The following is a 27,432-nucleotide window of genomic DNA, read 5'->3' as shown; positions in this document are numbered from 1 at the left end:
GAATAAAGTGTCTCTATCACACCCAATGTTGGACATTTGGGCAAATTTCATCCACGTCAGCTCTTTCCCCTAGAAGTGATTCGCTATTGTGGCTGCCCACCCCTGAGAACTGGGCAGGGGGGAACAATCTGGCCCATTGGCAACCATGGACTATCCTACTGGGCAGGGACCATGTTGGTAGGAAGAGGCAGCTGTTGAAGAAGAGGATGTAGACTGTTTGTAAGAGTCAGAGGAGACAGATACACTCTTTTCCAGATACAATAGAACTGATACACGTAGAAACTCAAAGATACCCTGACAGCAGGCACAAGACCAACCCTTAAGGTCAGATAAACTCCCAGTACCCCCTGAGCTCGTGTCTCTAGCTGCATATGTATCAGAAGTGGAAAGAGAGGCCCATTGGTCTTGCAAACTTTATATGCCTCAGTACAGGGGAACGCCAGGGCCAAGAAGTGGGAGTGGCTGGGCAGGGGAGTGGGTGGGGGAGGGTATGGGGGACTTTTGGGATAGCATCAGAAATGTAAATGAAGAAAATACCTAATTAAAATAAAATGATTTTAAAAATTCAATATTTTATCACAGCTAAAAAAAAAAAAAAAATCAGATAAACTCCCAGAACAAAGACTAGGAAATGGACCTAAATCCCATACCCTACCAAAGAAGCTCTTTGCACTTATAACCTGCTGGGGAAGGGGAAATGAGTGTCTCCAAAGAAGTCATTCTAGGTGGGTCTCTTACCCATGAGGAGTTGGCCAATATGAAAAGGAATCTGTCTGTGCCTTTTGTTTTGTTTCTGTAATTTTTTCTTTTTTTTTTTAATTTTCATTTTCAGACAGAGAGAGAGAGAGAGAGAGAGAGAGAGAGAGCTTGAGATCTGAGAGAAGTTGGGAGAGGGGAAATGATATGATCAAAATATCTTTTATGAATACACAACAGCCTTTTACTTAATTTGGATGTCTTTTATTGTTTTGTCTCATATTTTTTAAATATTATTTTTGAGATTATAGTAAAATACGTCATCTCTACCTTCCATTTTGTTGGACAAACTCTCCCACACTCATTCTGTGTTATTTTTTTAAATGTGACCTCCTTTAAAAAATTATTACATGCATATGTGTATATGTAGATACATATTCTAAATTTAACCTTCTCAGTCTATATAATGTTATATACACACATATACACACATACATATATTTATATATACACATATATACACATACATATATTTACATATACACATACATATATTTACATATACACATATATACACATATACATATATACACATATATACACATACACATATATACACATACACACATACATACACATACACATACATATGTGCACACACACACACATACACATACACATACGTACACATACGTTTCTGGGCCTGAGAACTTGGTAGTGGATGATTAATTGCCGTGCTGTCCCATGGGATAGACTATTTCTCCCTCTTTCAGCATTCCTTAGCTGCTTCTGGTTTCTTTGCAGCATCAAGTCCTCCTGAATTTCCACACCATCCTCTCTAGCATGTCTACTGGGGCTATTACTGTTAAATTGTTTCATCACAAAGGCCTTAGTATTTTGTGAGGTTTTTTTTTTTTAGAGTATTTGGTATTTTTAATGTTACTGTAAACATTGTGCTTTTAAAGTTTCATTTTCCTAATGTTTGCTGATATTAGAAGGAAACAGAAGGGATTTGTATACGGTGACTTTGTATCCAGGGAACATTCTGAGTGTATTCATTAATCTTAGTAATTAATCATTGGGTTCTTTAACATATTTATATATAGATATTAAAACATTTGCAAGTCATTTTTGTTTATTCCTTTCTGCTGCTTGCCTGCCTTCCTCCTCTCTCACACCACCTCTTCTCACTTATATTTTATTGTCTTGCTGCCTAACTAGAACTTTGAGTCTAACATTGAATAGTATATATTTTAGAGGGTATCTGTGCATTGTTGCTGATTAAATGAGCTGTTTTAAAATTACTTAACCAGTATGTATGGTGTCCACTTTTGTATGAAAATGCTAGTCCAGATAAAGAAAGACTATGAAAAGATCTCCCTCTATTCTTCATTTACCCAGAAATCTTTTTTGGTCACGAGTCAATGTTTAATTTATCAAGTTTTGTTTCTAGTCCATTAGAGATGAGCTTATCATTTTTCTTCCTTATTTCATTAATGTGGTGAATTACACTGATTTGCTTCAAATCTTAAACCAATCTTTCATTGCTGGGATAATATAAGCTTCGGCCTAATATATTATTCTTTTTTTTAACATTGATGGATTCAATTTGTTCATGCTTGTTTTAAGATTTTCGAGCCAGTGAGTGGAATTCATTTGAAATTTTCTGGTGATAGTCACAGTTTGCAAGTATTTTTTTCTTTTTTTTTTTTAACTTGCTAAATAAAAGTGCTTTCTTGAGTTTGCTCACTGAGGTAATTAAGCCTTTCTATGTTCAAATGGGTTCAAACAATGACATTAGTTCATTACCAATTCTATCTGCAGCATCCTTAAAATTACACATCACTCAGTTTTCTCTTCCTTTCCATCAAGTCATAAGGCAGGTCAGGCTGCTCTTGTCTATTTCTTAGATTGTTCAAATGTTCTTCATAATGCATCCTGGACATAGGTTTGGATCTTCTTTATCTATTTTCATATCATTGATACGATGAACTTTCTGTTTTTTGAAGTTCAGGGACAATTTTCTTAGAGTTTAAAAAAGAAAAACTCCAAAGCAAATGAACTGTAAATCTCATTAGCTGCCCATGGGAGGGAGACAGAAAATTGAGGGGAGAAAGCCAAGCTTTTTGAGTTAGGCAGGCATGGAGTTCAGGCTTATGGTGGAGAGAAGAGCTTTGCCGAGAGAGTGAAGCCCAGATTGCTATGGAAAGTTGCTCAGGGAAGACATAGAAAAAAAGAAGAGTGATTCATTAGATTCACTAGTGTTTCTTTGAATTTCCTCAGTATCTGTTGTTGTGTCTCCCTTTTCATTTCTTATTTATTTGGGTATTGTCTTTCTGTTGCTTTAGCTAGTTTGGCTAAAGGTATGTTATCTTGTTGATTTTCTCAAAGAATCAGCTCTAGGTTTTGTTGATTCCTTGTATTGTGTTCTTTGTTTCTGCTTTATTGAGTTCAGATCCGAGTTTGATTATTTCCTGCCTTGAACTCCTATTGGGTGTGTTTGCTTCTTTTTTCCCACAGCCTTCAGATGCACTTTTCATTCACTAGTATAAGAATTCTCTAATTTTTTTATGATGGTGTTTAGTGCTATGGTCTTTTCTATTAGCATTGCTTTCATAATGTTCCATTGAATGATTGAGGATTCTTCAGTTTCCATGAAATATGTAGGCTTTCTGTTGTTGTTGAAGTTCATTTTTAATCCATGGTGAACTGATAAGATGCATGGGGTCACTTCAATCTTCTTGTATCTGCTGAGGTTTGTTTTGTGATGGTTATATAGTCAATTAGGGAGACGGTTCCATAAGGTGCTGAGAAGGTATATTCTTTCATGTTTGGGTGAAATGTTCTATGGACCCTGTTAGTCCATTTGAATAATAACCTCTGTTAGTTTTGTTATTTCTCTGTTTAGTTTCTGTCTTGTTGAGCTGTCTATTAGTGACCAACGATAGTGACTTCCTGTCACTTTGATATCAGGGATGGTTGAGTGTGTATGTAAGTATGTGTGTTTCTCTTCTACTGGTTTTTATGGTGTGAAATTATTTCCTGTGTTTTCTTGAATATAGTTAGCCTCATTAGGTTGAACTTTCCCCTTCTAGTATCCTCTACGTTAGTGGAAAGGGATTGTTTGACTTCGATTTTATCATGGACTACCTTGGCTTCTCTATCAATTGAAAGTTTTGCTAGGTATACTAGTCTGGGCTGACATCTGTGGACTCTTAGGGTCTGCTGTACCTCTGCCCAGGCCCTTCTAGCTTTTAGAGTTTCAGATGAGAAATCAGGTGTAATTCTGATAGGTCTGTATCTATGTTTTCATTACTATGTGGCAGGAGGATTTTCTCTTCTGGTCCAAGTTCTGTAAGCTTTTTGTATCTTTATAGACATCTCTTTAGGTTAGGGAAATTTTCTTCTATGATTTTGTTGAATATGGTTTCTGGGTCTTTGGTATGGGAATCTTTTTCTTCTATTTCTATTATTCCTAGGTTTGGTCTTTTCATAGTTTCCCAATTTTTATACATCTTTGTGTCATGAAATTTTTAGATTTTGTATTTTCTTTGAGTGATATATTGATTTCTACACCAGAGATTCTCTCTTCCATCTCCTGTATTCTATTAGTGATGCTTGTGTCTATAGTTCCTGTTCTCTTTCCAACATTTTCCATCTCCAGGATAGCCTCAGTATCTTACTCTGTTGTTTTTTCCTCAGGCAGACCCCACTTTGCAGTCTGTGTTGTAGGCAGACCCTTCTCTGCTGGCTGTGTCACAGCTGCTTTGGTGGGCCAACCTGACTAGGATGGGTAGTTAGTTGGGAAAGGTTCCAAGCTGGCTAGTTTTGAGGCCCCTGAACATTTCCACTGGGAGACAGAATGCTTTTGGAGTCTTGCAAGGCCCTTCTGAAGTAAGGAGCAAGGGCAGAGCTAGACAGTGGGACTCAGGGGACCTCAAATTCCACTCACCTCTTCAGGTTTACCTAGGCAGACCAACTAGGATCCAACTAGATGTCCGAGTGAAGAATTTTAAGTGTGCTAGGGACAGTTAATTTGTTTAGAGTTGTATTTAAGTTGTCATGTAAAATAGAAATTCAAAATATTTCATATGCATTTATCAGAAGAAAAGTTGGGAACAATAACAAATGAAGAGAAATATGGGAAGTTAGACTTAGTCTTAAAGTAAGAAACATTGATCTAAAGACTAGACCTGAGGGATGAAGATACGGCTCAGTGCTTAAGAGCATGGACTGCTCTTCCAGAGGATTCATTTGTTTCCCAGCACCCATATTGCAGTTCACAACAATCCAATGCTATCTTCTGGCCTCTGCAGGTACCAGGCACACATGGTGCATAGGTACACATTCAGACAAAACATTCGTATACATTAAAATTACAAAGATTCTAACTGCCTCAGTTTATAAAGAACTGGGTAGATTTCCTCTTGTTTAATGCATTCAGGTTGTAGCTGGTCAGTTGCTTAAAGTGAGCTTAGGGACTGGGGCAGTGATTCTAAAGCGTAATCGCTATGGACTGAAACATATGTATACCAGTTGTGAAAGCTCTTAAGAGAACTAATTGAAGAGTATGGAATTTCTAGGAAGATAGTTCAAGAATTTCAACAGATTCTAAATTGGTAAGGCTTGGAATATTTAAGATTACTATTCTAAATGAACCATGGTGCATTTATACATCAAAATAACTTCTCAGGTAAAAGCAATAAAACTACTGATTCAGTTCCAAAGCATTATGTTAAAAGGATGGTGCCATACACAAGACTCCGTGCATTGTCACGACAAACATGTAAGCACAAGCAAAAGCAATCTTAAAGCAATTCAAGTAGATCAGCTGTTGTCTGGGGTTGAGATGGCAATGTGGACTGACTTTGAAAACCTGTTGTGGGTGGTACAGGAAGTGGCCTGGCCTGTGTTTTGCTTATGATTAGGTTTATATGGATATACTTATTTCTCAAACATTGAAATGGGTGAGCTCTACTGGATATGAATTATACTTCAAATAAAGTTGAGTTTAAAATTTATTATTATTATTATTAAGTGATTTAATTACTTTGTCTGGGTTTAGAGACTACTAAATTGTATAATGTATAATTGTATAATGTATCAAAGCATCAGTCATACGTATTTATGTAACCCTGTGCACAAACTATGAAATATGAATTGGCAAGAATTTATGTAGGACAGAGAATAGATTTTAAAGTGAAAGCAATCTGGATTCAAATTCTAGTTCTCTTAGTAATATTTAGACATGTCAATATGCATATTCATTAATACATCTTAAAGCACTGGGGAAGCAAGCATCTTGTTGATCCGTTTTGATTTGAAGTTTAAATAAACTTGCTATTGAAAAAGATGTAGCCCAATGTTTGCTCATTCTGAGCTCTCTTCTACTATTGCTTGATGGATCCCACGAATATTTCTTGTTGATTTCTATTTCAGTGTGGTGTGGTGTGTTTGTATGTAACTGTATGGCACAAGGCACGAGATAACTCTTGCTTTTCTTTTCTCACAGGTATATAGGAGTACTGTACTTTTGTATTAAAATGGAGAATTGTGAAGACAGGAAGAGGTAGCAGTTGGAAATGACTCTCCTGGATGAGTAGATCACTTGGGAGTCGTCCGCATTACAGAACGATATGCTGGTTTGGAAGGTGCTGGAACTAAATTGCAAACTTTCATTTTTTTCATTCAACCCATGGATTTTCTAATTGTTCCTTGGAGTAGATGAAGTCCGAAGCCAGCGTGTGATGGGGCATGAGGCGTGCCAGTGTTTTCCTACTTACTGCCTCTTGGATTAGTTTGCTGCCATTTTGAAGAGTTTGCATTTTTGTGGGCAAGGACCTAATGTGATGGATTTATCTTCAGAAATGAACAGGCATGGGAAGAATCCGGTGAGTCACAAGCTGGAAGACCAGAAGAAGGTAAGAGATGCAAAAACCCCTCTGCTTCATCTGCTTTTCTAAAGCGAGTTTGGTCATTAGGAGTCAATGCATTGGTTCCTCTTACTCTGCAGTCTCGAATCTCACCCTGAAGGGTCAAACTTGAATTTAGGTTTTCTATCTTTTAAGAAACTCTTCCTTGCTATAGGAAGAACTGTAGGGAGCCATTGGCTAAATAAAGCACATGAGCAAAATAGTGAGATAAATGGAATGAAGTTTTTTTAGTAGGTAAGGATCAAAGAGGTGTGGTTAAGATTTGATTAATCTTAATTGCTTAATCTTAATTTTCTTAATTTGCTTAATCTTTATCCAATTGATGGGAACAGATGCAGAGAGCCACAGCCAAACATTAGCTGGAGCTCAGGGAAATCTATGAAACAGGGGGAGGAAGGATTATAGGAGCCTGAGGGTTCAAGGACAAGAATGCAGCCCCCCCCCCCCAAATCAATTAAGCAGGGCTCATAGATCACAGAGACTAAACCGACAAGCAGGGAGCCTGCATGGGTTTGCAGTACATCCTCTGAGTATATTGTATGGTTGTGTAACTTGATGTTCTTAAAAGACTCACAACAATGGGAGTGGAGGTGTCTCTGATGCTTTCACCTGCTCTTGGGACCCTCCTACTGGATTGCCTTGTCCAGCCTTGATATGTGGATTTGTGCCTGGTCTTATTGTACCTGGTTATGCCTTGCTTGGTTGGTATTCCTGGGAGTCCTGATCTTTTCTGAAGGGAAATGGAAGAGGTGTGCATCTGGGGTGAGGCAGGAGGACTGAAAAGAATGGACGGAGGGGAAACCGTGTTTGGATGCAACATATAAGAAAATAATAATAATAACAATTAATAATAATAATGGAAATTGTTTGAAGTGTAAATAAAGAAAATATCTAATAAAAAAAGAAAAAGAGAAATAAACTGGTATGCCAAATTGGAAAAAAAAATAACAGGAATTGCATTTACACCTATCTTAGTGAAATCTTTGCTTAGCAGATGTTTCACATTTCCTCCAGAGACTCCAGGTCTTTGAGTTTCAGAGTTAAGGAGTTTGAGAGAGAGGTTTTGAGACAACTGCTGATTAATTTTGTCAGTTGTTTTCTTTACTGCTCCGAGGATAGAACCATAGTCATGCCTTAGCCATTGAAAGAGACAACAGCTTTTCTTGACAACAACTTTTCTTGAGGGTAGTAGGTATTGGGTGTCATTTTGTGTACTTGAAGGAAAGTATTGTTCAGGAAACACTAAGAATGATAAAGTCCACAATACCTATAGGTGCTTTTTATTTCATTGAGCATGTAATTTTTTCATTTCTACATAGGTGTATTTCTAGGACTATTGTTCATTTATACCCAGTTTATATTGAAGTATACAATTCTTTTCTTGTCAGTAGGCTACCCACTCAAAGGATGTCATTAGTTTGAGCATAAAGGAATGTTTTGCAGTTCTTTGTTTTTGTTGGCTGTCTTCTTTCTTTATTTTAGTAGCGTCTGGAAATGAGCCTAGGGACACTCGCAGCTTAGTCAAGCACTCTACTCTTGAGCAACAAGCATCTCCAGGTCCCTGCAGGAAGGAGTTAATTAATCATCTCTCTTTATACTCTTTAAAATGTCCTTAACACTGATGGCAATTTACCTACAATGTATAGACAAAGAGTGGGTGGGTGGCAGATAAACACTTGATACTAGAAATGCCTAACTTTGGTTTGACCCCCTGATTTATTGATAGGAAATAAAAAGAAACTATTCATTTCCTGAACAAGGCTTTTTTTTTTTTTTTGCTAATGTAGAAGATATTGCAAGTTGAATTCTTGGAAGAATTTTCCACATTGCTTTCGTAGAAACTTTAAACAATGGTCTGTACCCATGTGTAGATTCCCAGGCCAGTTCACAAAAGACTCTTCAGCTCATACTTGAGTTTAGAAAGAGCATAGAGAGTTATAATTCTGTGGGAAACTTAGAAATACCAGCTTTGTGTTTGGGGACTACAATATTCCATTTTTTTCCTCTAGCCTTTGGGAGAGGAAGTGGAAGAAAGGGAATGTTTTTGTTTTCATTGAGTAGGAAGAAGAATGGAAAATGGGCTCTAATGACCCTTTGGCTGCCACAGTGATTGGATATTTTAGAGGGCAACACAGTATATAAGATCTACAAATAAATTAGAGATCACATAGATAGTTAAACAGATAGATATAGAAAAGGTATATATATATGTATATATATATATATATATATGCAAATAACTAGACAGTCAATCGATAAATATGAGAAAAGTAAATAGAGAGGTTAGACAGATAGATTCAGGGGCATTTAAAATTCAAATTTGTTGTGTCAGCTGAAACCTCTGATGTCAATGACACTTTTGTGAGTTTGCATTATAGAGGAACATAAAATCTATTATCATAAATCATTGTAGACAAATAATTGACCTCAGTCTTGCCATCACATAATTTCTAGAAGAGATTATAAAATTATGCTTGTAATTACTTGAAGCATTTGCCATCCTTCATGATGAGTGAATTTCATAGGTCCAGGGTTCCACAGTATCAAAATAAAATATGTATATTCTAGGTGCTGCCTAAATGATCATATCACTGATATTTTGTACATATCTTATTTTCATAGGCTTTAATATGTATTAGAAATTTAAAACAATATACTATGAAGAGTGGGCATGGGCATGCAGTCCATCTACTGCACACCTTGCATGATTTTAGTTTTATTTTCCTAATATGTAGATTTATGCTTTTTGTGCTTTATTTCTAAGTGAATTTCTTTTTATTGTTCCTCTTGTGTGAGTTTGGAAGCCACCTATCAAGGTGAGTAAGTGAAGGAAGGGAAAGAGAGTGTATATATAAGCACTTACAGTGATCTCAGGTGCAGTTGATTAATACAGTATCTTCTCACAAGGGTAAAATTCTGTACTTACTATCATAGTTGTTTTGGGTCTCTCACATAGCAATCATTTCTGGGCAGCATAATCCTACTTTTAATTGGCACAGATATCATAGTTCTTAGTGGACAATTTTCCTGGAGTTTCTTCCCTGGAATCTTATTCAACTGTAATAAAACAAATACAAAAATACTTATCAGTTACTCAAGAATATATAACTCCAAAAGTGAAGTTTTAAAAAACATGTGAGTTTGGGGGGTTTTGTTCTGATTTCTATGTTTGAATAGATGAAAATGCACCCGAAATTTAAAAGGTCTCATGAGCACAAGTCATATCAAAAGTACCCTTCCTTATGAATAAAGCAGAGGGGATCTTTTAGGTCTAACAATTTTAGAGAAGTAAAAGAAAATACATCTCCGGATCATATATGAACATGGTCTTTGTTGGGCTAGTTAGAATTCAGTGGCTTTCTTAATTATTTCAGTTCTTATGAATAGAACTTACAGGTCATAATGGACCATAGCCTGGATTTTGACCTTTAGCTTCTAGAATGTAGCAGATGGAAAAGTGAGCAAAACATTATAAATCTCTATGTGCCTATATTGAGGCTCTGTAGCTTTAAATTTTTACCTTTTCAACCTTATTTGCATGTTGATGGTAGGGATGCTGGCACATTGAATTCCATTAGTTTTTTATTGCTCCATGGTCTTATTTCTGCGAAACCCAGAGGACAATGAAAACCTGATGGGTACAAATGTCACTGGCATAAAATTAGTTGTGACCTTGAGCTTAAAAGCTGAGCTCAGTAGATTGTACTCTCAATGTAACTGCCACCATTTGCATTTTAGACAACACTAGCACACAAGTTTATACCTCCATGAATATGCTGTACATTCAATGAAAGCATATATTACTGTCAAGATTTATGAGATAACAGTAAAGTGTTAGCATTCTATACGTGTCAAAATTATGGCAATGGATTCCAATACACATTTGGTCACCTGTTGCTGATATTTAGTCAGAAAGAGATTAAGACTATGTGTTAATACATACACACACACACACACACACACACACACACACATATATATATATATATATATATATATATATATATATATATATACACACACACACACACACATATATATATATATATATATATACTCATATATACATGCACACAGAGGATATATACATTTATAAAAATATGTCAGATTAATACTCTCAGATTTTACTTCCCCCCAAATTATTTTATATATGCTATTGACAGATAGTATTTCACCACTGCTGGGGGAAAGCTCAAGATAAACCTTTGTTACATAATTCCTTTATAGGTGACAGCAATTATTTCAGAGTATTGTACTGTGAATACCTTGAGGGTGTTCAAAATTGGGAGAGTAGTGTAGAATAGGATATTATTATATTAGTAGCTGAATAGAAAAAAATGCTAATTTGGAGAAAGAGCTTGCCTCCTTAAGGATGGACCCTGTAGTACTTTAGAATTGAAATCGAGTTAAGGCAGGTGGTTAAATAAGGTAGCATTTGCAGAAGGCGCTGCTTGTCTCATTAGGGTCTGCTGACATAGAAATAATTTTACTTTTTCTATCAAGCAACATCAAGCAAATGTATGGTTCAGGAACAGATACCTGCCAGTGGCTGTGTTTGTCATTTTGAAGGTTTTACTGAAACTATCTAGAGTTGTCAATGATTTACATGAAATTATATTTTATCAATTTCAAGTAAGCCTATTTCTAATTTTTCTATTTATATTTTGATGTGCTGTTTTTAAAAAATGTATTAATTTGTTATTTTTCCTCCTGGTACAAATGGTAAAATAATTCTTACAAGATCATGAGGTTAAAGATGTATAGTAGAGTTGAGATTATTCCCCCAAGGTGCTGTGAAATGCTTGAAATTACTCATGTGTGAAAGTGATTGGAATTTTGTCTTCTTAAGAGAATATATGGGGCTAAGTCACTAGAAAGGCTTGGTGACATTTTCACTCTTACAGGTTCTGGCTTTCTTAAGGGTGGTATTCATTAAACCCACCTAACTTTAATTCATGTGTATGCTGTGTTAAAGGAAAATGGTTGGAGGATAACTTAAATAAAACCATACTACATCATTTAGAAACCATCCAAAGTGGCAGTGCAGTTACTATGCTAGATTGAGATGGATTTGTAACAGCATTGCTCATAGCACCTTTAATTAGTCAGGCTTCTCATTTCTGAAACACATTTTACATTACGATAATTTAGATGTCACACAGCCACTTTACATGGAGTTCTGTAAGGGTGTGTTTATGTGTACTGTGTTGATCAAAACTGTTTCTCGAAACTCTACTCTCAATTCCGAACCTGGGTGGACCCTGTCTTCCTGCTACTACCCCTTCTCCTCCTCCTTCTCTTCTTCCTCCTCCTCCCCCTCCCCCTACCCCCCCCTCTCTCTCTCTCTGAGTCATTCAACATATAATCTTCAAATAGAGTTCTATAGATTTTGTGGCTTTATTTCCTCTTTTGTTACTAGCTGTAGATATATTTTTAAATGCAAGTAGACTTAGAAACACACGGTGTTAGAAATGGAGAAGGGAAAATGATATACAAGCACACTCCATAGTTCCACTTCTCTGTTCTGTAATATCCCATGTGTTTTATCCTGATACTGGCTTGAATATGCCACCCAGCATAATGATCCTGTATTTTCTCACAGACAACCAATATAACCAGGCTTGAGATACCAGGTACTTAATAAATATAAAGATCTTTTGAGCACAAGGAGTACAATTATACACAAGCAGGTAGAAATATCTCTTATCATTATGATATTCTTGGTAACACAATGATAACGAATATATGAGATTTAGTGTATTTTAAGATTGAGTTTTACTTTAAATTATTTATGTGTCTTTGTGTGTCTGTGTGGGTATGTTCACCTGAGTATAGGTGTTGGCAGAGCTTACAGATGAGAATGGATCCTGTGGAGCTTGAGTTACAGATGATCGTGAACCACATGACATGAATGCTAGGAACCTAGTTCAAACCCTCTGCAAGAACTCTCTTAACCATTGATCCTTGCTTCTAGCTCCACTTAAGTTCATTTTTATTCCTATTTCTTCCTTCTTTTTTCTTTTAGTTTGAAAAGTTTATTTTTTTCCTTCAAGGCAATTGTTTTGTTTTAATTGGATATTTATTTACATCTCAAATGTTATCTCCTTTTCTGGTTTTCCCTCCAGAACCTCCCTACCCCCTCCTCTGCTTCTATGATGGTGCTCCCCCTCAACTCCCACTTCCCTATCCTGGCCTTTCCCTATGCTGGGGCATCGAGCCTTGATGCCTGACAAGGTCATCCTCTGCTACATGTGGAACTGGAGTCTGATATAGCTGTCTCCTGAGAGGCTCTGCCAGAGCCTGACAAATACAAAGGTGGATGCTCACAGCCAACCATTTGACTGAGCATGGGGTCTCCAATGCAAGAATTAGAGAAAGGACTGAAGGAGATGAAGGGGTTCGCAACCCCATAGGAAGAACAAAAATATCAACCAGTGCCCCCAGAGCTCCCAGGGACTAAACCAGCAACCAAAGAAAGGTTTATTTTTATTTGTACAAGTGTTTTGCCTTCACGTTATACCTAGTGCCCGAGTAAGTTAGCAGAGAAAGTAGATTCCCTTAGACCAACTGGAGTTATGGGTAGTTGAGAGTCATGGTGTGAGTACTAAGAACAGAACTCAAGACATTTGCTAGAGCAACAAATGCTTTCGCCAGTGAGCCATCCCTTGAGCCCCTCCCATTTCTTTTTAAACTTCCTCTTGTCTTGATGCTAACAGGACCTAATTATCCATGGCTATTATGATTGTATAAACTAATAATTAAGAATAAACTTAAATAGTTTTCTAAAAGATTGAAAACTATGTATATACTATTGGCCATTCCTACTCTGTTTCCCCTCCCTTAATGGTATAATGGGCCAAGACCACAACTGTCAGATTCAGACAAGGGACAGGAGGCAAGAACAACCAGGGGTGGGACAGTGGAGCATGTGATAAAGACCTCAGGAACCCAGTGAGAGCAACAAGAAACAGACTTCTTCAGAGACAGGCTTCAGGGAGCAGATCCTTTAGTGTGTGGGAAGGACAAAGGCATTTTAAACATTTGGGATGAGTAGGGGTTTTTTGGGTAGGCCCAGGAGCTGGGGAATCCCTCATTCTGTGGGGGGAAGGGGAATTCCAGGTGCTTGCTGGATATAACCTTATAAGGAGAGGGAACATATAACCTGACTGTGATTACATGTGGGTGTAAGTATGGGTTGCAGGACTAGACTATCTGTACCCGGACATGCATGCAGGCCTAAGTCAGGGAATGGTACCACTTCAAGATGAGATTTCCAGGGATGGATCCAACTTACCCCACTCCTGCTCTGGACACGATTCCTCCCAGTTCCACAGTTCCCTGGCCCTACAAGCATCAAATACAACATACAGAATAAAAGTGTAGCCATTTTCTCTCAGCATTCTGTATGAATGCCATGTGATTTTATAGATTTATAGATATCATATATCGTCAAAACTTTAAAAAATAAAAGCTGTAGTGCTTTGTGGTTCATTTCAAGAGATCTGTCACAGCATCACATATTGCTTCTTTTAGACTATGTTTTTGAGGGGCTGGGCATTGTCTCGGTTAGACAAGACAACTAGTGTCTGTGTGAACCTTGAAACCAACTCTACTGGATTCCTGTCAGAGAGCCTTCAGAAGTCAGCCATCTGGGTTCTGATCCGCTGTAAAAGATGAAGAGTTAAGTGACCTTAATTAACCTGTTCTGTGCCCCATCCTAAGGCAAACTCTGTAGGCTGTGGCTGTGTTAGACTCCCTGGAACAAGCCACTGTCAGAAAGGAAGGAAGGAAGGAAGGAAGGAAGGAAGGAAGGAAGGAAGGAAGGAAGGGAGAAAGAGAGAGAGAGAGAGAGAGAGAGAGAGAGAGAGAGAGAGAGAGAGAGAGAGAGAGAGAGAGAGAGAGAGAGGAAGGAAAGAAAGAAAGAAAGAAAGAAAGAAAGAAAGAAAGAAAGAAAGAAAGAAAGAAAGAAAGAGAAAGAAAAAGAAAGAAAAAGGAAGGAAGGAAGAAAGGAAGGAAGGAAGGAAGGAAGGAAAGAAGGAAGAAAAAGAAAGAAAGAAAGAAAGAAAGAAAGAAAGAAAGAAAGAAAGAAAAGAAAAGAAAGAAAGAGAGAGAGAGAGATCTACAAGCAGAGATGACAAAGCTACAAAGGGAGACTTTGCTTTGCTAAGACAAGATACTCAATGGGGTTGCAGAACATCTGGAGCTCTTGAGCCAGACATCCAGGCTGGATTAAAGCTGAATCTAGTTGCAGAAGCAAAGGTACAGGACTAGGTCCTGATGGAACAATGGACAGATGGACAGGTGGCAATTTAAGTGGGCTGATAACAGTCATGCTACTGCAGCTATGGGTGTCTTTTTTATGGGAGCAGGATGAGGAGGTCACACCTTTTCTTGATCTGGTATGTTCCACAGTTCTCATTATATTTATCCTGATATAGTTTTAATATGCATACCATCCTAACACGTTCCAAGTATATTTTGATAAGTTTCTAATTGGCTCTTTTTTTTTTTTTTTTTTTTTTTTACTTGTAGCAATAAATTGTCTAATAGCATTTTTGTCGTGAATGATGCTGGGCAGATTATAAATCATAGAAGCTGCACATGAAACTCCCCCCTTGTCTAACTTAATCACATCACAAAGGTTACCTCCTAATACCACAGTGGGACTAAATGTCTACCCTCTTCATTGCTATCAGCAGGGCTTGAATTTCTGTATATGATGACATGAGGAAGGATGGATGTCCCAAGCAAGGTCTAGCTCACGCTTTACAAGAAATATTTCAAAATATGATAGAAACATTATGAGCAGTAAGCCCAGATGCAGAAAAAAAACTTAGTTTCTATTTCTTTGTTATTAAATAATTTTGTTGTTGATCGTGCTAAACATCCTGTGATGGCATCATACCTCTCATACACAGGGACAAAGATTTGAGGCTCCTCGCCTATTATTAGGAAGCTTTTTCACTATTATAAAAATGCATTGCTGGAGTATGTTACATTGTCTAATACTGCTCGAGGAAAACCATAAGTCCACAAGGGAAGAGTCCAGCCTCATCCTCAGCTCCTCACTTTGCCAGCTCATCGGACACAAAGTAACCACAAGGCTAGGCTTTCTGCTCTCTTTGTGGAGCTAGTGGCATGAGAGAGCAGCCATGTATTTGAGCTATCCTGGTCTCCTGGAGAGAGTCAGGGTGTGCTGTTGGACCTCGTTCACATTGAACATTTGTTCAGCATGGTGGGATGCAATGTGAGTGGTGCCTGCCACAGGAATAGGTTTGCTAGTTTCAGGGATCTTTTTGGGTTTCAAGAGAATGCTTTTAAAAAGAAAGTAGAAGTGTGTTCACCTCTGGGCCTAATTTACAGCGTACTTGATGTGTGTAGGCACAACGAAGAGAGTATTCAGCTCTTTTAACGTCCCTTCAGATTTTCTACTTCCATAAATATTTTTAACTGGAGCCCCAGTTACAAGCATTACATTTTCCTAACATTACTGTTTTAGCTGATGCTTAAAACTGTTGCAAACTTATCAAAATATGTGCATTCAGTTTCCAGGCTGGTCTGTTTCTGAAGACTGAACCAAACCAGTCACTTCCTACTTTGTAGATTTTGCTGCCGCCGGAGGTAATTTTCTCTTTTATAGTCTTCATTAGTGTGAACCATTCTCCTTCAGATTCTTCGCTGCTGCTTGATTAAACAGCATTGTTAGGTCCGATGAAGTAGGTTTACCTTGCACTGCCTTAGCAAGGCCTCTATCTTTTCACAGTTGCTGGTATTGGCAAGTTGCAATGTTTGCAAATAGCAGATAAACAACACCTTGTATGTACATGCTATTTTCTAATTAACATTGGGAAAGAATGTAGGGTAACGCTTTTAAGGCAATGTGAACTTCATAATTAATGTCTCTGTGTGCTTTGCTTTGTAAAATAGTTTTTAATGTAATTATGAGATAATGCAGTGAGTCCCGCATTGCTTCGGAGAAAAATTACTAGAAAGCCAACATGTAAAAATATATCCTAGCACATTTGTAGGAATGCTCTAATTTGCCAACTTCTTGCACATCCATTGTTAGGAAGCAGCGTAGTGGTTTGGGTAGCTGGGGCACTGAATATGTCCCTGGGTCAACGCCTCCTCACCTCCTTCTTAGAACCATTCAATGAGGGCTCTCGGTGCTTCTGGGATATGACACCAACTCCTTAACAAGATTGGAGAACCCTGCATAATCTCATCCAATTCTCTCTGATTGTGGCCCTCCCACTGCGCTCAGCCACTCTCTTCCACCTCTCTAAAGCCACCCCTAAGTTCCTCTTAGGCAAGTGCTTTCTCCCTTCAGGATGTCTGCTGTGATTCCCGATTGCTCTGTGGCTCACATTTTGTTTGTTCCATATGCATATTTTTTTCACACTATCCACATATCAGATCTCAATTGAGTTTCTTTTCTGGACACTGAGTTCCTCTGATCGATCTGTCACCGAGTTCTGTTATAGAAAGAACCATGTTGCTTGTCTTCTTCACAACCATTTCCATTGCTGCTGATACTCCTGTATTACTTGTGTCTATAAAGTCAAGGACGATACCTGGTTTGGTCTTCCTTTTGTTTGCTTTGAACTCCATACATACTCAAGACCTGTTGAAATGGGACCAGGAAGAAATGCCTGTGTGAGCCTTTAAGCTACAGCTTACTCAGAAAAGTAATCACTGTTAGGAATTTTTAATGATGGCACCTTTTTAATACTAATCTAAATGACAGCAACACAGAAGATTTTAAAAAGTCAAACTATAGTCTCACTCCAAAAGCAACTCTTAAAGAAATAAAAGATAGATTAAGAAAGTAGAAAAAGATTACTGTGAGGTCTTTCTGGTTGGGTAAATATATTCTCTGGTTCTTTATTGCTCCCTATGAGGGATAAGGAGAACACTCAGCGCCTGCTAGGTAATACAGCCTCCTGCATTTTTCATAGAGTCTCTGAGGCTTTCAAGCATCTGTGAACAAGAGCAGTGATACCTTTAGATCTCTATACAGTTTTTCGCCATTTACTTAGCGAATTTATTCATGATATTTTTGTGTTTACCCAAGATTTTGAAACATTGGCTAATAACAGATTTATATATTTGTACAAGATTTGGGTTTTCAGGGTTCCTATTGGTTCTATAAACATATTAAGATTGTAGCTACTCAGGATTTGTTTATTCTTCAATACATGTGGATAAAAAGATTGTCAAATTTTGTTTAGGTTTTGGAGTATCTCTGAGTGGGTGTCTAGAATTTACTACTTGAGTCTTGGTAGTGTTGGTGATGGAGGAATGGAGAGGCGAGCTCACTCATGCTACACACATGCACAGTTCGGGTATGCACACACACATTAGTTCACACAGCAGCGTTTTCCACAAACAGATGGTGCTGGCAGGTGTTCTGCGATGCTTGACTAGTAATGCCTGTCTCCTGCTAGGTACTCTCTGAAAGATAACCCTGTTCCCTAGGGCGAAACTAGATTCTCCTCTGGCAACTTGCAGCTGCCATCTTCAGTGCATTTCAAGCCACATTCATAACCACTTTCAGGCTACCTGCTGGGTTAGAGGCACTGTCCTGCGCTGGTTTCTGGGTTCTACTTCTGTTGGTTCCAACCTTTGAGGTCATCCATCCCTTCACTTTCTCCTCCCACAGTGTTCTTGTTAGTACTCCCTTTACTTGAGTAGTGGTATTTTTTTTAGTTTGCTAGGAAGGCAGTTTCAGGGAGGCCAAGCTAATTTTCTGGAAGGTCACTTGCTAGAAAAGAGAAAACACAAAATTTGGAGAAAAAAAAGGGCTCTCTACAGAGACATATTAGTATTATAAAGCATATAGCATCAATGATTTTCCAGTTTCTTAACCTCTGACCCATATGGCAAACACTCATTTTTTTTTTCAAAATCTGCTGTGGTGATATAGCTCAGTAATACGAGAGCACTTACCTAGCAGGCAAGCAGGTCCTAGATTTCATCCCTTCACTACCTCCAAAACCCAAATACAAGCCATACATTACTGCTATAATGTTATGCTCAATACCACATGAACTCCATTGTATAATATTGACTGGCTGAAACATATAAAGACCCTTTCCTGGAAGGCTTTGTTTTCGGTTCTTAGTGGGTACTTTCTTAGATGAGGAGAGTAAAATTGTAATCAGCTCTTTCATAGATGCCTTTTATCCAGAAGGGGTAGGGGCCCATTAGCTCCCAATATTGTTTCCGCTTTTCTCATAGATAATGGGCTTTTCATTCACTTGTTTACAAACATCGTGGAAAATGTTTTTTTGTCAAGAGGACCTTAAGTCTAATAGAATGTTGATTAACTAAAGTGGTGCTGGGTTTTTTTTGTTGTTGTTGTTTTTGTTTTTGTTTTTTGTTGTTTGTTTGTTTTCTTAGAGTGTTATGGAGGAACCAGTAGAAATTTAGACTCTGGAAATCAGGGCTTGAAAAATAGCTGATGGCTGTTTTTCTGAGTGATGTCATATTTCCTATCTTCATTTATCCATTCAAATTTTAATTAAACTAAATTACTAAGAATTTGATTTTTCAATTTCATTAGTCTTATTTTATGTGGTGAACCACCACACAGGGCTAGTGGGTGCACAGTGGTCAATGCACAGAACATTCCCACCATTGTGCGAGTTCTATTGGGCAGAGCTACTGGTCAGAATGACTTGTAGAAAACAACAACAACAACAACAACAACAACAAACAAAAGCATTAGGGGCCCGTGATGAGGATCAGTGGGTAAAGGCAGTTATTGCCAATCGTGGAAACTTGAGTTCATCTCTGGAATGCATATGGTGGAACGAGAACCAACTCTCTTTATTTGTATTCTGATTTCTACATACACACATACACACACTTGAATAAATGTAAAAAGATAATGAAAAATATGTCATAAAAGGCAAAGCCCCAAGTTAGACCAGTGGACAAGAACAGCCAGAGAAGGGCTTTTCATATTTATTTTTTATTATCAAGTACATACACTTAGAATAGGAGATGAGCATTAGTCTGGGACCAAGGGTAATGTTTTCTTCTCCTGGTATAAATTTGGTGAAACTTAATATTTTTCATTAGAGATATGACAGTCTAGTTCCTAAGTTAGTATTTGAACTGTTTGTGTTAGCTTTAACAAGGAAAAAACTAGACGCTTATGCAGGGATGAGTTTAGCATCACACGAGTGTATAGAAATATTACACGGTGCTTAGTTACCCATAAAATTATTTGATAATTTTTGATTCTGAAATGGACATCTCGACTCTTTGCAAATGCTTTCTGTGATCTCACGATGAGCTAAATGTTGTTCCAAAGACGATGAGGGGTTCAGCCAACAAATGAGTATCCTGGAAAAGGCATTGAGGTCAAAAAGAATTATAGAACACTTAGAAGAATTCGTGCAGAGTATTTTCCATCATTTTGTAAATGATGTTAAAACACTATGGTATCCCTTAAGATTGTAGTGCAATTCATCTGTCACATACACTTATTTTCTTGTAGCCAAATGATAAGATCAACAGAACCATATGTTTCCTAAGCTCTTCCTGGATAGAGAATTCACTAAAGTTAAAGCTAGTAAATTGTCAGTCATTAAATCCATCCCTTCTTAAATTTATGTTCCAGAAAGAATTGATCTGAAGCATCTATTCTTTCTATTACTTCATTCCCAGTTAATATTAGATCATTTCTGTCCCAATGGTAAAATCAAAAAGGACCTAGAAAAGTATGGTTTATTATTGTTGTTTAATCTTTTATTTATTTATTTATTCATTCATTCATTTACATTCCAGATTTTATCCCCAACCCCACCATCCACCCTCAACTGTTCTATATCCAGTACCTCCTCCTCACCTCCTGTCTCCATGAGGACGTTCCCACCCCCCACCCAACCAGACCTCTAAACTCCCTGGGGCCTCTAGCCTCTTGAGGGTTAGGTGCATCTTCTCTGACTGAACCCAGACCCAGCAGTCTTCTGCTCTATATGTGTTGAGGGCCTCATATCAGCTGGTGTATGCTGCCTGGTTGGTGGTCCAGTGTCTGAGAGTTCTCGGAGGTCCAGGTTATTTGTGACTGCTGGTCCTCCTATAGGGTCTCTCTCCTCCTCAGCTTTTTCACCTTTTCCGTAATTCAACAACAGGAGTCAGCTGCTTCTGTCAATTGGTTGGGTATAAATACCAGCTTCTGACTCTTTCAGCTGCTTGGTGGATCTTTCAGAGGGCAGTCATGCTAGGTGCTCCATAGCATCAGTAATAGTGTCAGGCCTTGGGACTTCCCCTTGAGCTGGATCCCATTTTGGGCCTGTTTCTTCCCCTTGAGCTGGATCCCATTTTGGGCCTAGATTTTTCTTTTCCTCAGGCTCCTATCCATTTCCACCCCTGCAGTTCTTTCATATAGGAACAATTATGGGTCAGAGTTTTGACTGTGGGATGGCAATCCCTTAAAACTGTAATACTCACTGGGGATTTAGAGAGTAGGAGTGACTTTAAGTGGTACCCCAAAGAAGATTCATCAATACTTATTAGGAACAATTTTGACTGGAAAACTATTGTATGGTTTTCTGCATTGTAGTTACAAATTGTTATAGTCATAGATAACACAGGCAGTGTATGATTTATTGTGAAGATGAAGACATTTAGTTTCAAGGTGTGGTGGTTTGAGTGAGAATGGCTCCCATGAGCTCATATATTTGAATGCTTGCTCTCCAGCTGATGGAACTCTTTGGGAAGGATTAGGAAGCATCTTGTTGGAGGAAGTATATCACTGTGGGGTTCAGGGCTTTGAGATTTCAAAAGTCAATGGCATTTCTCCTTAGCTCCCTTACTTTTGGATAAGGATGTAAGCTCACACACACTGTTCCTGCCATACCTACCTGCCTCCTATTAGGCTCTCTGCCATATCATGATGGTTATGGACTTTAACCCTCTGCAACCGTAAGCCCACATTTCAAAGCTTTCGTTTATAAATGGCCTTGATTATGGTGTTTTGTCAGCGCAACAGAAAACTAACTAAGACACAGAGTGAGCAGTGCAACATTTCCAACGTTGGCTCTTTGTTAATGTCACAGTTTCAGGTTTCAGGCTGTCAGGCCCTGGCTGTTTATCTTCAGGTCTTCTGAGCCACTGTAGATCAGGAACAGAGTCTAGGGTAGGAGATAGTTTCATTGACTGGGACCTGAAAGATGGCGCCCAAGCAAGAGCCAGGTCCTTTAAACAAGGGGGACTTTGCCATCTGATGCTTCTAAGCATTAGGTCTTTGGAAGCTTTATCATTCACTTTCCGTAACACAAGTTTGCCCCTGCAAACCCTAAGCTGGTGCTCATTTTGTGGCAAAGAACAACAGTGATAGATTTTATTCTTAGCATTGTTAGGTATGTGGTCAACTCTATTGTACCCAAAAAGCCAAGCATACTTTACATTTTCCTTTTTTGGCTTCCTTTTATAGCCCATGTTGTACTGGAACATGGTTTCTAGACCAAGGTGGCCTTGAACTCATTGATCTGCCTGCCTCTGCCTCAAGAGTGCTGGAATTAAAGGCATGTGCTACAGCATCCAGCATCCAGAAATAACAATAAAATTGACTCATCGATATAGAAATTTTTCCTATGTGTCTGAAAATTTTTTTCAATGGCCTTGTAGAGAAAAAGTACTTTGTATTGATTCTCCTGGGCACAATTGAGTAACACAAAGGGTGAGAACGAATGCCTTATAGTTGGAGAAGAGGATGATGAACTAGAGACAAACGAGAGGAATCATATATCCACCATCCTTCTAGCTTTTCATAAGGTTATTGATAAGACTAGAGCAATGCAGCTTTAGTTCATAATTGACTATCTTGAAAATGTCAATTCTATTGAGTCTCTTTCTACAAAATTATTTTAAAGTTGTTAATTTAAAAATAGAAATCAATTCAAGAACTACCATGTGCCACATGCAAGCCAATCCCCCCTCTGCATTTTGCACTGCACAGAGGTGTGGCATTTCAGCTCTGGAGTTGATCTGCATTTAAATTATGTTTCTGATCTTCCTAAGTTGTATCACCTTGATCAACATGCTTAATATCCTTCTGTTTCAATTTCTTCATTTATAAACTAGGAGCAGTTATAGTATTTTCCCATAGGGTTCTTAAGAGCATTAAGGCTGATAGCATCTGTACACTTGGAATGCAGTAAGGCTCCAGAAAGAGTTGATTGCATTGGTTTTTATGAGTCCACTGCAATGAGACTAAAGCAATTTGCAAGCTTTATGAGGAGAAAATATTGTCTATGTATAGAATCACCCTTACATTGTATTATTAGGAAGGAATCTGCAGAGAAGGGTTTTGGATCCAAATTTGCCTTTGGCCATTTATGTCAGGCTTATGGATAAACTTAGCTATGTAACGGGAGCTCTACAGGGATCATCACAGGAAAGCTGAGCTCCCTGCTCTTTGCTAAAGCTAAAGTATAATTCAGATGAGGAGAACCCAAAGCATGTTCTCCAGAAGAAGAAATCAATATCAGACTCCACATTACAGTTTTAATTAGTCACATAATTATATTCTCTTACAAATTTACAATGAAGACATTACATAAAAGCTTGTGTGGAATTCACACACACCCACACACACACACACCCACACAGGATATTACAGTGAGCCAGAGGATAGGTTCCAGAGCCCCTTAGACCCAGGTATGAATGCCAAGGCTATGCTTTTTTTGTCCATGTAGTCCACTAAAAGTACTCAAAGGCAGTGATGGATGCAGGTGTGTGAGCTCTTTAGTAGATACTGCTGAATAAGGATGCTCAAGAAATGTAGCAGAGGATGGCCTTTTGGGGCATCAGTGGGAGGAGAGGCCATTGATCCTGGGAAGGCTTGATGCCCCAGTGTATGGGAATGCCAGGGCAGGGAGGTGGGAGTGAATGAGGAGGAGGGAGTGGGTAGGTAGGGAAACACCAGCATAGAAGCAAGGAGAGGGAGAATGGGATAGGAAGTTTCCTCGAGACAGGAGGAAACTGGGAAAGGGGATACCATTTGAAATGTAAAGAAAATATCCAATCAATAAATAATTTTTAAAAAAGGAAGAGACAGGAGGAGAAAAACACTTGACAAACAATGTATTTCCTCCCCACATGAGTTTCTCTGAATGCTGCTTGCTATTAATCATTCAGATGAAAAACTTGGGAGCAAGCAGACTGTCTGTGAAATACATAATGTTATCTTCATATAGAGTACTTTTAAAATTTGTATATGGGAGTATATTCATGTGCCCATGAGTGCATGTGTGGAAGAGAAAAGTTGACATCCACTGTCTTTCTCTATCAGTCTGTACCTTGTTTCAAGAGACAGTCTGTCATTGAACAGTGTTGAGAAGACACTGCTTGCAGAAGTTCTTCCAGGTATCTGACTCTCAGAACCTGTTCCTTGATGTTTTCTGAGCCTTGGGGGGAAGGTTGGGATGTAACAGTCCCATGAATAGTTATATACAATATAGACAATATCTCTCCACTTTTATGAGTTGTGAATCTATATTAGTCCCTCTTCACTGTCCAAAGAAGTTGTTCTGATAAGGACATAGGGCTACACTGATCTATAAGTCTAGAGATAAAGTATTTAGAAGACAGTTTGAGACTATAGCCATTTAACATAATAATAGTAGTAAATTCTCCCCCTGGGTAGCCCCTTAACAATGGACTTTTGGCCAGATTTTTGGTATAAGGAATGAATTCTCTCCAATGAAGTGGGTCTTAAATTGATGTAGAAAGCAGTCACATACTCTTATAATATCCATCTCACTACTGTATCCATGGGTTTATCTTGCCTGCCTGGTCATTACTGTAGGAACAGGGCTCACAAGATGGGTAAGGATGTTGACTAGTTTTGTCCTCTAGCAGAAAGCATAGCACCTTCTAGAGTTACGACTGAAGGTAAGTAGAGGAAAAAACTTCTCTGTCTTTACTTGTTTCATTTCTCCATGTTCTGTCAGCAAAGAATGTGCTTGCCTTGGTTATTGTGTCATTTTACATAAATTTGCAGCTTATCAATTTAATGTGTAGTTCTTAAGAGGAAAAAAACTGATTTATTCAATAACCTGTTTTGGTCATCTACCTCAAATGTATTGATATATATCACTCTGATGGGTGATCGGATGAATCTTAACTGTGGTTCCTTTTAGATGATTAGACTTTTACTCACTAGGAAATGTTAGAGTTCGAGAAAATCTTGTGATGTTTCTCATTTAATGTTTTTTTTTTCTGTGAAAACTCTGAGGTTGAGGATATTTCTGGAACATGCATAAAATAAAGAGTGAATAGTGTTATTTCTGCACAGATGGAAGAAATTGGTGGTAAGAGACTAATGGATTTCTTGTATGTGTAGACTCAGGCAATAAATTCCTTGATCAGGAATCAGATGTGTAAGAGTATTATTATCAGACTTATCCAAGAGTGTCAGTTATGTTTAAAATTATTCTAGATTTGCTTGTATGAAAATAATTGTACCCATAAGACAGTCATGTATAAATACAAAGATATAACCACACATGCATTAAATGCAGATATAGATTTATGTGTTTCTGTAAGTTTATCTACATAAAATTTTATACCTTTATATTTAAATGGCATAATTACTATGGACTATATAGAAGTCAATCAGAGTTTTTGTAGAATTAAATGGTAGGAGCTCCTGAGATGGTTAGCTAACTATAAGACATGATCCTCTTCTGTTGAAGCAAGGCATCTGAAGTAGAGATCAATAATAGGTTGTTTTATTGTTGCTAGAAACTAGAAATTTTAGGCCACTTGGTAGGCAGAGTCTGTGGGTGTCTGGCACAGTCTCTGGCTTCAAAGTCTGCTTTGGATCCTGTGTAACTCATTCGGCTTCCCTCCCGGGGCTTCTTGATCACAAAATTGAAGGCCAGCTGCTGCTTGTCATTAGGAAGCCCAGTGAGTGTCAACATGGCGCTGGGGGCTGTCATCTCTGGCTCAGGGGTCACCCAGGGAGGCCTGAGCTCCCGCTGCTCAGGGCTTGGCATGGGTTGTCTCCAATCATAAATAGGCTCAGAGAAGAAGTGTATCAGCTTCAGAGTGGTAGATGTTTTCAATGTGTGTCTCTATTTTTAAACAATGTTTCAAACAACAGAATGGCCACCCTTAGGTTTCTTCCAAGTACTGTTAGTGTGAATTGAAGGACTCTCTTTGTATCCCCCCTGTATCCCCCCTAAAGATTTAATGAAGTAGCTCTCTGCCCTTTGCTTTTGCACTCTAGTGTGTGTTCACTCAATCCCTTTTTTTTTCCATGTAGCAAAGCCTCAAGAAATGCTTTATTTTCTAGCACCACTTAATGAAGACCATCATATTAGGCCCTGTGGCTTAACAGTTGTGACTAGTTGTTTGGTGTGATGTCTTGGTCGCTGCTCCTACATATGGTGCTCTTGTTCACATATGCTAAATTGCTAAACTCTCTGAAATTCGGCTGGATGTTTTGGCTGAATAATTTCTCCTGGCAGTCAGATTGCTCAGGTTGTCTGTATACCGGGCATACTGACTTTGGTCTCCGTATATCAAACCATTTCATACAGTGTAATATTTTTGTTCAGCAAAGTCTTTTAAATGAAAAGAAAAATACTGACATCTGAACGGAAAGGCCACCAGCCTTAGGAAATGCCAGAGGAATTCTACAAACATCCTTTTTTTCAGTGGCCTAGACAATTGGGATCTAATTCTTCTTGGGCAGCAGATGGAGGGAGTGAAAGCTGAGCTTCTAAATGGCATGAGTCTCTAGTTAAAGGGCTTGGTGCTGTGCCATGCAAACAGCCCTGCTTTTTTCCAGCCTGCACTAAGAATGGAAGCCAGCTTTCAGGGAAGGCTGACTGCCTCTCAGAATAGTGTGAATCACCCTTGGGCATTCTAGAAGCCATCAGAGTTTAATAAGAGATCTATTGAAAAGGAATGCTATTGAAATATCAAAACCTTCACATATATTAGCTCTGTGATGTGTCAATGTTTGTTTATGTTTGGCTTTGCCTCAGTGCTTAGTCCCTTGGAATTCAATAATATGAAAGTGATGACGTGTTACTTTGACACACTTATCTTTCTCTTTCTTCCCTGATATTCCATTCCCTTTCTTTCACCCAGCATAAAAACATGTGCTTTCTTTGGGATTAGTTTTGGGGAGGAGAAAGTCAACCAGGAAGGAAGAACATTAAGTGGTAAAACTTGGTAATCTGCCAAATGTTTTTCTCAGTATTTTATCTCACCATTAATGTCACACAAATTCTTAGAGCTTAGAGATATGTTGACTCGTCTTGGGTCATGTGAATTCTAGGCTCTAACTTTTCAGCAAATTTTACATAATTTCTATCTATTGTCATTTTCAAAAGTTTTGTGCAATATTATTAATAAAATATAGTGTAAGGCTGATGCATTTTATACTCAAATCCTTATGCTTGCTTGAACAATAATAAGGGATAGCAATCAATGTTATGCCTTTTGTTAGAGAAATTGGGCACGGTAGCCCACATATTACACTTGTATGCAGCTTATCAATTCTTATCATCCATGAGAAAGGTGGAAGTGGAGAGGAAGGAAATAGGGTTTTTACTGCATTAAAAATTTGTGACAGATACAAGAGCCCATGCTCTATCGTCATCTATTTTCATGAAGAAAGAAAAAAAAATGCGATACACCTAAGTTTCCTTTCTATCTTTTAAGTACATGTGCCTAAGTACTAAAATTGGCCATCGCTGACTTGTCAGAAATCCTTGTGTACCAGAATGGTCTGCCAGCAGCAAGAGTGGACAGAAGCACCACTCAGTAATTG

General features: G+C 38.2%; 1 protein-coding gene across 2 annotated transcripts in view; it reads left to right on the top strand.

Annotated features, from left to right (window-relative positions):
• Positions 1–27,432, top strand: part of Nav3 (neuron navigator 3) — a 751,750-nt gene that overhangs the window by 237,643 nt on the left and 486,675 nt on the right. For both annotated transcript variants that reach the window (XM_029482745.2, XM_029482744.2), the window contains one exon: positions 6,209–6,617. In XM_029482745.2, the coding sequence (XP_029338605.1) occupies positions 6,546–6,617 (72 nt within the window). In that variant the 5' untranslated portion in view covers positions 6,209–6,545. The remainder of the gene's footprint in view (positions 1–6,208; positions 6,618–27,432) is intronic.

The sequence above is a fragment of the Mus caroli genome, unplaced genomic scaffold, assembly GCF_978045245.1.
Source record: "Mus caroli unplaced genomic scaffold, Mus_caroli_1 scaffold_9, whole genome shotgun sequence".
Taxonomy (NCBI): domain Eukaryota; kingdom Metazoa; phylum Chordata; class Mammalia; order Rodentia; family Muridae; genus Mus; species Mus caroli.
This window is presented reverse-complemented; position numbering and strand designations above follow the sequence as displayed.